The sequence below is a fragment of the Lepisosteus platostomus genome, chromosome 3, assembly GCF_059453375.1.
Source record: "Lepisosteus platostomus isolate fLepPlt1 chromosome 3, fLepPlt1.hap1, whole genome shotgun sequence".
NCBI lineage: Eukaryota > Metazoa > Chordata > Actinopteri > Semionotiformes > Lepisosteidae > Lepisosteus > Lepisosteus platostomus.
The window spans coordinates 9,749,610-9,759,110 of record NC_142613.1 but is presented as its reverse complement, the minus strand read 5'-3'; the positions used below and the strand labels follow the sequence as shown (position 1 = coordinate 9,759,110).

The window sequence follows — 9,501 nt, the reverse complement described above, 5'->3', positions numbered from 1 at the left end:
TAGAATAGAGCTGGAGCTCTTGCATTTCAAGAACTGTTCGGCTAAATTCACCCCAGCCTGCATTGCCAGGGTACAAGCGAACACGGTGGACTAATATATTGGCAGAATTCACTTCCCCTGGGCAGCTCTCATCCTCAGAGAGGAAGAGCGCAGTGTCTGCAGGACAGCCTGTCAGACCACACGTCACAGCAAGCAAGCACTACAGGAAGATCCCTTCACAAACAATTTTAATAAGTGCTTTAGACAGGGCTTAACGCAAACATGCAAAAAAACAGAACAAATGTGATACTGAACTGAACAAAAGTTAAAGTGTAAAACAAAAAGGGCAATGGTGCCCATTCACTGCTTCACCCTTTTGAAAGCCAAAGAACAAGCCTCCAGATGCACATGTCCTGAAAGAGCATTAAAAAAAAAAGTCAGTTACAGGCAGGAATGGTTACAAACAAGAGGAGGCCTTTCAACCCATCTTGGAAGAAATCAGGGTATCCGTTTCAACACCTTGGCTGGGTAGCTTGCTCCACACCCCCACCACCCTTTGTGTACAGAAGTGCAGCTGGTCTCCATTTCAAGTGCACTTCCACTAAAAGTGCATTTTATCACACAGATCTACAAGTGGCAATAGGAAATGGGGAAACAGCCAAAATGACCTTTAAGAAATTACAGATGTGCATTTCTGGGTTCACACTCTTGTCACAGCAGGATATATATTTTGTGCAGACTAATTGGTGTAAGTTGACATTACTAATGATCATGTGGCCTTTGTCCCCATTTCAGGAATAACTACTGTAATCCAGAAGCAACGCAAAGTAAGGCTCTGGTCACTACTGGGAAGTACAGACTTTCAGAACTTGTCCTGATCTAATAATAGTCCTTACACTTATATAGCGCTTTTCTGGACACTCCACTCAAAGCGCTTCAAAAGTAATGGGAACTCCCCTCCATGACCACCAACATGTAGCCCCCATCTGGATGATGGGACAGCAGCCAAAGTGCACCACTATGCACCACACATCAGCTATCCATGTGGAGGAGATCAGAGTAATGAAGCCAGTTCATAAATGGGGATTATTAGGAGGCCATGATTGGTAAATTCAGCCAGGACATACATTACGCCGGCAGAGCGGTGGCTCTGTGGCTAAGGATCTGCGCCTGTGGCTGGAAGGTTGCTGGTTCAAATCCCGCAGGGGTGCTGTACAATGGCTGACCCTGTGCTCTGACCCCAAGCTTCTCTCCCTGTCTGTGTGTCTGTGTCTCATGGAGAGCAACCTGGGGTATGCGAAAAGACGAATTCCTAATGCACGAAATTGTATAGGGCTAATGAAGTGCTCTCTCTTACTGGGCCAGGACACCTCCCAGGAAAACCAGGTGGGCTGTGGGAACTGTTTCTCCTCCGAGACATTCTGGCCAAGAAATCACCCCAGCATGGTTACTAACAAGAGTCTGGCCTTTGGGCAAGATGTCGGTTAACTAAAGTTAAACTGTTAAAGATCCCATGGTACTGTAAGTGTAGGGATGCTGCCTTGGTTAAATTGGTAGTAAGGAGGCTAGACTGTGCATCCCTTGGGAGCTGCACAGTCTAGCCTCCTTACTTCACTTGGAGAAGTAATTGATCTGCTCTCAACAATGACTGCTGGTACATAAGAGCTGCCACTCTGGGTGGTTGCTGTGCAGCAGTGGTGGATGATGTGGGTCCCATCTAGCAAACACTTCGGGATCTCTTGTGGCTGAACAGGACTATTAAATGCAATTAATCATCACCACCATTAGATGGCAGTGTAGCATCAAAACCTGTCCATTAGAGCCACGTTGCAAAAGAGAAGAGGCTATTCTGTCCATCTAGCTCATTTTTAGAACTCAAGCAATCCAGCCATACTAAATCTCACTATACTTAAAAATAAAGCAGCTACCATTGAAAGCTATCAAAGGCATTGCTTACCTTAGAATGTGTTCTTTCAGCACGGAGATGTCATATCAACCACTGTGCAAGGTCCTTAGTTGGTCTGAAACATCTTCATATTTAAGAAAGAATTATAGGCCCAAATTCGCTGACATTTTATACGTGCTACAATCAAAGCTTAGTACAGAAGAGCAGAAGATGATGTTTTGGAGCAACAGAAAAATGCAACAGGGTGACCTGCTTAAAGGTACAGTATAAGAGCAAAACTGGTCTTATTTTAGTGCTGTCCAAGAAATTGATTTTTATATTTACTGCCCATCCAAATGAGAATGGCTAGTTGTTCCTCAGTTTGGAGAGATAACCCGTCTTCCCTACTTAGACGAGAGAGACAAAGACTCCTACAGCTCAGGCGCTCATCACCCTGTGCCACACTACAGGCTTCACAGACACACATGTAAGAAGGGCCAGCTGGAGGGGTGGCGTTCCTCACGGACCTCACTGCGGCACTGCAGACATGGGAATCGCAGGAGTGGATTGGCCGAGAGTGCCCTGGCCGCCCAGTTCCAACCCCGCCAGGGGTGGGATAACACTGGACAACAGAACTCTGCCTAAGGGTCTTCAAAATGAACTGGGCGCTTAAATGTTAATTGTGAAAATAAGGAAATCAACAGATCTCTGGGTACTCATGTTTCCAAGATCCCTATTTTGAGGGTCTTTCACATCCTTGGTTGCTCACTCCAGACATAAAATCCAAAGGGTAAATGGATTTGCCCCATTTACATTTCTACAATATTGCTTGCTTTTTCAGCAAGATGACAGAATGAAGCATTTGACCGCACCCTTAATATCAGAGTGGAGGAGAGAGAGAAGGCTGGTTTCCACGCACAGAGAAGATGGAGAGAGACAAGTTTCCGTACCAGGGAGTGTTCAGGAGGCAGCTGGATGATGTAAGCTGGCATCACGCAGTGGTGGAACAGGAGGGAGTGCCCCCCGAGCTCACTCCTGCTGCCCTGCTCCGGTCCCAGCAGCACCCCGCCGCCCCCAGGAGCTCCCGCGGTGATCATGGGGACCGTCATGCTCACCCCTTCCGTCCTCACGACGCCATCCAGCCCCTGGGCAGAGAGAGCATCAGCCCTGGAACAGCTGCCTCATACAGCAAGGCCTGGCCACGCCAAACACTCCCGAGTCAGCGTGGCCTTAACTACCGCCTCCTGGCTTCTGGCCCAAAGCGTTTATTGAACCGGGCAGATTGTGGATTAAATGTATCCACTTAATACCTTCCTGCAGACCTCAAAATATTTTATAGGATTAGATGAAGTCATTCAAGTGGTCTTTTATCCCCATGAGACTCAAATACACTTCCTCCTTCTGTCGCTCGAACACCAAACTGCCCCGTAACCGGGAATAGTGAACCAGTTGTTGACGCAAAAGGTCAGTCAGGAAGATTATGACACGAATTCCCCCCCCCCAATGCTGTAGGACAAGAACTGTCCCCGCAGCGGGCACAGACCTGCACACCGCCAGTGTCGGCCAGCACCGCCAGCAGCAGGCGGATGTACTCGGATGCCGCCCGCAGCGTGTCCACCTTGCTGGGCTTCCGGTCTCGCGGCACCAGCGGTACGATCGTCTTCAGGGTGGAGAACATACTGTTCAGGTTCCGGATCTGAGCGAATACAGGAAGCGGGGGGGAGAGAGATAACACCGGCGTCCACGCTATTTAGAATTCCCTTCCTCACATACAAGACGAAACTGGATATTTTGATACAAGCGGACGCACAGATGCTACTCCCAACATGCCATTTCCCAATGGTTGGAGAAACCTAAGGAATATTCCTCAAAAAACACTGTATTTGAACGGAATGGGTGTTTGTTTTAATTTTATTAACTTTACTTCTCTTTTGGTAGAAGACATTGATACTTATATGATAGGTGCGCATTATTGACATGTAGGTACTTTTTAGGTTCTCTCTTCAGTTTATAAGCCAGATATTGAATTTAATAAGGAAGCACCCGAGTAATTTTTTTTTTTTAAATCTAAGTTTACCTCGACAGGCTAGAAAAGTGTTATCCAAAGTTAGGGGAAAAGCGGTCTCAGAAGACCGTTATCAAAAAACGACCTTCAGTAACAAGTTCGTTTCTGAGGGAGCTACCGCCGCGAAAGAGAAGAAACTTCAACCGGATATACTTACAAATAAAACGTAACGTTTACTTTTTATTAATTCGCTGTTCAAATCTCATGGCTCACACACCCTTTGTCTCTCCTTGGCGTTGGCGACCTGTCGCTTCTTGACGATGTCGTTCCAGTTCTCAGTCGAGATGTACTCGGCGCCGTGGCCGCGCCTGAATTTGGTAATGGCAGCGGCCACTGGGAGCGAGTCCTCCCCGCTTGTGGCCTTCATGATATCGCACATGAGCTCCGGTTCGGGGGTGAGCTGAAACCCCAGCGCGGTCGGCGGTAGCCAGTCCAACGCCATTGCTTTCGTTAGTTTTTTTTTTAAAGTTAGAAACCAAGTCCTTTTTTTTTTAAATAAAACGTTTAAACTTGCGGGGAAAGCTTAATGAGTCCTAACAAAGTAAAAAAATGTGAAACACTTCTCATGGGTAGTTTTTTAAAGAGATGCCTTTGAACGGCGACTCTTAACAGACTAGTCAATACACCTGTGTATTTTTTTTTCTTGTGATATGATTCAGGTGAATCACCCCCCCTGAGGTGTTCTGTGTAAATAGAAAAATTGATTTCCCAGCGTTCTTATCGCTGAGCCGTGCGCTCCTTCTTAATTGATCATTACAGTTGAAAGGAAGGAACATCCTTTACTTCACGGTGTGAAACCCCTTCCTCTAATTGAGCTGACATCCCCCAGTTTAACTGAAACTGGCTTTTTTTTCTTGAAGATAGCGTGAGTTTCAGCTCTGGAAAAGAGAGTGCACCGACATTCGCCCCTGTAGCCCTCGGTTCGAGCGATAGTGTAAACGTTGCTCCGAAATGGTTTGACGTATAAGCACAAATGTAAAGAGAGGTCAACCAAAACGGTTCGAAACGATTCACAGCGGTTAGTTATCGGAAAGTGGTTTCTCTTGTCTGGCGCTCAAGGGGGCACGGAGGGAAAAAACTGCTCTTTGGTCGGACTGAACGCCGCTCTGAGGGAAAATGCGCAAAAATAAGAACTTGATTAAAAAAAAAGGGAGACGTCGTTTTAAATCTACCATTTTGAACCATTTGGTACCACGTTTAGAATATACTCACAGACTGATGCATTAGGATTTATTTTGTTGAAACATAAATGCGATTTTTATCTTTCTTTCGGTCTGTGCCTCGTGTCATTCAGCTAGTGCAGTTTCCCTGTTTCTGGTGCGGTAATACTTAACTTTCCTGTGCCAATCAATTAACTTCAGACGCGCAGCAGGATATCGACCGGATTCATGTAGCAGCTGGGAAAACAGCATTTTCTATACAGTGGTACGGCTAGACTTCTATAAATACAAAAGAGGCATTTTAAAATAAATAAATCCCATTACCTGTATACAAATGTTTGGCGCCGGGAAATAACTAAATTGGTTAAACAAAATTAATTCAAGCTTGCGAGGATATTTATATTCAGACGCCCGTAATTAAAAAGTAGACATACAAAAACGTAGGTTTCCTTATAAAGGTAAATGAAGGAGTCAAACACCAACAATAACTAGGTAGCATTATCAAACTCTTCTGGCCGATTACATTACATTTTATTGTCATTTTAAATGTTTTAATAATAGTTTTCCCATGTACTGTAGCGAGATATTGGCTTTGCCTGTGGGAGGCTAGTAAGTAATTAATGCACGCAAATACTAGAGAAGACGTGGTGCCCGGTAGTCAAACACGATAACGCTGATGAAGACCTCCTACCAAAAAAAAAAGTCATTTTTTGGCAAAGGTGAAAATGGAAAAACCTGCTCTCGACTTAGTGCGCGATTTTGTCAAATAATTAGCGCTTCTGGACGGCAGGGGTCGTGTTTCCCTCGCTTGTCTCCAAGACACGTGTCGTCAGGCGGCCAGCGCGATGCAGGGAGTTAATTCAATTCAAGATGCTTTATTGGCATGACCGGTGAGTACAATCAATGTTGCCAAAGCAAATAAAAATCAAATTAACATGAAACAAAACTAAAAAAATAAACAAAATGTCCGCAGCAGCAGAGAGGCTCGCGGATATAACACCCGCCCTACACCGGCAGCTCTCTGCCGACTATGCGCCCTGCTGCTTGAGGGAATCGCGGGCACGGTCACCTAGCGACCTCCGGGTCCCAGCGCTAACCAGTAGTCACCTGGGGCCCCGGTGTTGTTGTTTTTCCCGATTGAGCTCCTGTGGTTGTTGTGTCTGTGCCTGATACCACGAAAATCGCAGTACTGAAACCTGTAAATGTTAAGGCGCTTTCCACGTGTTGGACCTAGAGACTGGTGCGCCTATTCGGTTGCATTCCAGTTTAGATGTTAATCATTTGATTTAGCCCATTACTGCTCTTAATTACACAGGAGTTGTCTCAAGATGTACCTCGTTTTCGTGGCGTTTCATTTCAACGACGCTAAGTATCCGCCGAGGTCAAGTGAAACATTGCAGTAACCACAAGGGGTCAGGTTTGAGTTTCCTTTTTTTGGTGTTCATTGCATTTAAATGGTTCTACCGCAGTTCTTGAACTCGAGTGAAATTCCATCTCTTGTACATACATAACAATTAACATTAAAATGAGTGTGGACAAATGAGGTCTCTTAGAATCAGGCCTAAAAATCTTTTTATACTTCAGCAAGAATGATCACTGCTGGTAATACAACTCTCTCTCTTTCCTAGCATTAATCCCACATCAGCAGGGTCTGCTTGTCGGCACACCAGTCTTTGAACCAAATCTTCTGAACGTTGTCATTAACTGCGATTAGTCAGAGTGGGAGGAGAACAAAGTAATGTAGCCAATTCATAGAGGGGGGTTATTAGGAGACATGGCCAGGATGCCGGGGTAACACTCTTTTCAAGAAACACCCTGGGATTTTCAATGACCACAGAGAGTCAGGACCTTGGTTTTACATCTCATCCAAAGGACAGCACTTATTTACAGTATAGTGTCCCCATCACTATACTGGGGCATTAGGACCCACATAGGCCGCAGGGTGAGCACCTCCTGCTGGCCCCACTAACACCTCTTCCAGCAGCAACCTTAGTTTTTCCCAGGAGGTCTCCCATCCAGGTACTGACCAGGCTCACACCTGCTTAGCTTCAGTGGGTTGCCAGTTGTGAGTTGCAGGGCGACATGGCTGCTGGTGCTACTGCTGGTAATTAAACAACGGTATAATAATAATAATAATAATAATAATAATAATAATAATAATAATAATAATAATAATAATAATAATAATAATAATAATAATAATTGCTTACACTTATATAGTGCTTTTCTGAACACTCCACTGAAAGCACATTACAGGTAATGGTGACTCCCCTCCCAGTGTCCTGCATCCACCTGGATGATGCGACGGCAGCCATAGTGCACCAGAACACTCACCACACATCAGCTATCAGTGGGGAGGAGAGCAGAGTGATGAAGCCATTTCATAGAAGGGTATTATTAGGAGGCCATGATTGGTAAGGGCCGATGGGAAATTTGGCCAGGATGCCAAGGTTACACCCCTACTCTTCTCAAGAAATGCCCTGGGATTTTTAATGACCACAGAGAGTCAGAACCTTTGTTTTACGTCTCATCCAAAGGACGGCGCCTTTTTACAGGATAGTGTCCGCATCACTGTACTGGGGCATTAGGACCCACATAGACCACAGGGTGAGCTCCCCCTGCTGGCCCCACTAACACCCAAGTATCACTTCGGCACAGGTGAAGTCGTCATGTGGGAGCTCTGCTTTCAAGAGTTACAATCATAAAAATGGTTTATGCTGTCACAAACATTATAAAGCCATAGAAATGTAATAAACTTTAGTGTGCTATATAGTAATTCACACTGTGGAAACTGTGGGAATTAAACAGAAGAGTTTCTGTAGATTAATTATAATTTATGGAATGCAAGAGCAAAAAATGTGTCATATATTAAGTGAAATGAGATAACAGTGAGTGTGAGATTGTACAGCGATCAATAGGCACAAGGCAGTGGTGTGCATTTTACAGGACCAACAAGTGGAGTTTGTAAGCTGATTTGAAAAAGTGGGCTTTTGTTAGTAGTCTGTTTACTTAAGAAAAGTGTGGGTCTGCACACTTTTCATTTCCCCTAAAAAAAGAGGGGAACACTTATTTCCACTAGCTTTGTGGATTTAAGAGGTTTTGGGAGCTGTAATTCTTCAACTTTACTTCTGTTACATATATGCAATTTACTGCATCACCTATCCAGTGCATGTGTATGGAGGTCTGCTTAGTTTTGAAAAGAGATAATAAAGCAACAGGTCTAGAAACACTGCCAGCTTCCACTGCACATAGCTCTATAATACTCATACACTCTCCTGCTGTCCCCAGGGAGGATCTGTCCTTGCATTACTACCAACATGAGGACAAAACCTGATCCATTGTTCCCACATTCCTGACTGACAGACAGCATGGGGTTGTCCCAACAGTGTGGATGACTTCTTTCAGATCACAATGTGCCAAGAATAATACTTGAGGGCCTCTTTGAACTCTGTATGGAGTTTAATTTATGTGGACAATTGCACACTGAACAGAATGTAGTCCACTACTAAGGAGAAGTAAACTATATATAGAGAGGGCGTAGACGATACTCCCTGGCCCAGCACACAGGAGTAATAAACAGGCGATACTCCTTGGCCCAGTACACAGGAGTAATAACAGACGATACTTCCTGGCCTAGTGCACAGGAGTAAAAAACAGACAATACTCCTTGGCCCAGTACACAGGAGTAATAAACAGGCGATCCCTGGCCCAGCACACAGGAGTAATAAACAGACGATACTTCCTGGCCCAGTACAGAGGAGTAATAAACAGGGATACTCGCTGGCCCAGAACACAGGAATAATAAACAGGCAATACTCCATGGCCCAGAACACAGGAGTAATAAACAGGTGATATTCCCTGGCCCAGCACACATGAGTAATAAGCAGGCAATACTCCCTGGCCCAGAACACAGGAGTTATAAACAGACGATACTGCCTGGCCCAGTACAGAGGAGAAGCAAAGACTGCCTGAGCTAAGAAGGATACTGACGATGTGCAGGCTCAATGACAGCTGTCTAGAGGTGGGGAAGTGTGGACACAGGCAAACGCAGACACCTAGAGAAGAGATGAGTGTGGACTGGATGGAAATGCACGTGAATTGAAAATCTTTTCTGCCCTCTGTTCAGCAGCCAGGTTGCCCGTCCTGGGCTGTGTTTCAGTGTGAGCTGGACAGTGCCAGGGCCCCCTGGGGACTCAGACAGGCTTCTGGCGAGGGCAGTGATGGTGCTGTGCCAGCAGGATTCCAGCTGCTGTTTGTTTTAGAGTCCATTATGCTGTAGAGCCGTGGGGGGGTTTTAAACACAAATTTCCTGCAACTCTGTTCTTGCATTTGTTCTCCCTTCTCCCTCTCTCTCGCTTCTCTGTCTCTGTCTTTTCTCTCTGTGTCTCACACGCCGGTGTGTCTCTCTGTGA

General features: G+C 45.4%; 1 protein-coding gene across 1 annotated transcript; it reads right to left on the bottom strand.

The window, feature by feature from the left end:
* Window positions 1-210: 210 nt before the first annotated feature.
* On the bottom strand, window positions 211-5,341 carry figla (folliculogenesis specific bHLH transcription factor). Its single transcript, XM_088624411.1, has 5 exons — window positions 4,147-5,341; window positions 3,408-3,560; window positions 2,815-3,009; window positions 1,937-2,009; window positions 211-392 (listed from the first exon to the last, which is right to left on the bottom strand). The coding sequence occupies exons 1-4, from the start codon at window positions 4,369-4,371 to the stop codon at window positions 1,992-1,994; spliced, it is 591 nt and encodes a 196-aa protein (XP_088480537.1). The 5' UTR covers window positions 4,372-5,341; the 3' UTR covers window positions 211-392; window positions 1,937-1,991.
* Between the last annotated feature and the right edge of the window lie 4,160 nt (window positions 5,342-9,501).

Excerpts from the sequence above, each read along its gene's own strand:
- figla (XM_088624411.1), bottom strand. The coding sequence starts at position 4,371 with ATGGCGTTGGACTGGCTACCGCCGACCGCGCTGGGGTTTCAGCTCACC. Across the intron at positions 3,561-4,146 it reads ACGCCAAGGAGAGACAAAGG|ATCCGGAACCTGAACAGTAT; the intron begins GTGTGTGAGCCA and ends GTATTCGCTCAG. Across the intron at positions 3,010-3,407 it reads CCGACACTGGCGGTGTGCAG|GGGCTGGATGGCGTCGTGAG; the intron begins GTCTGTGCCCGC and ends CTCTCTGCCCAG.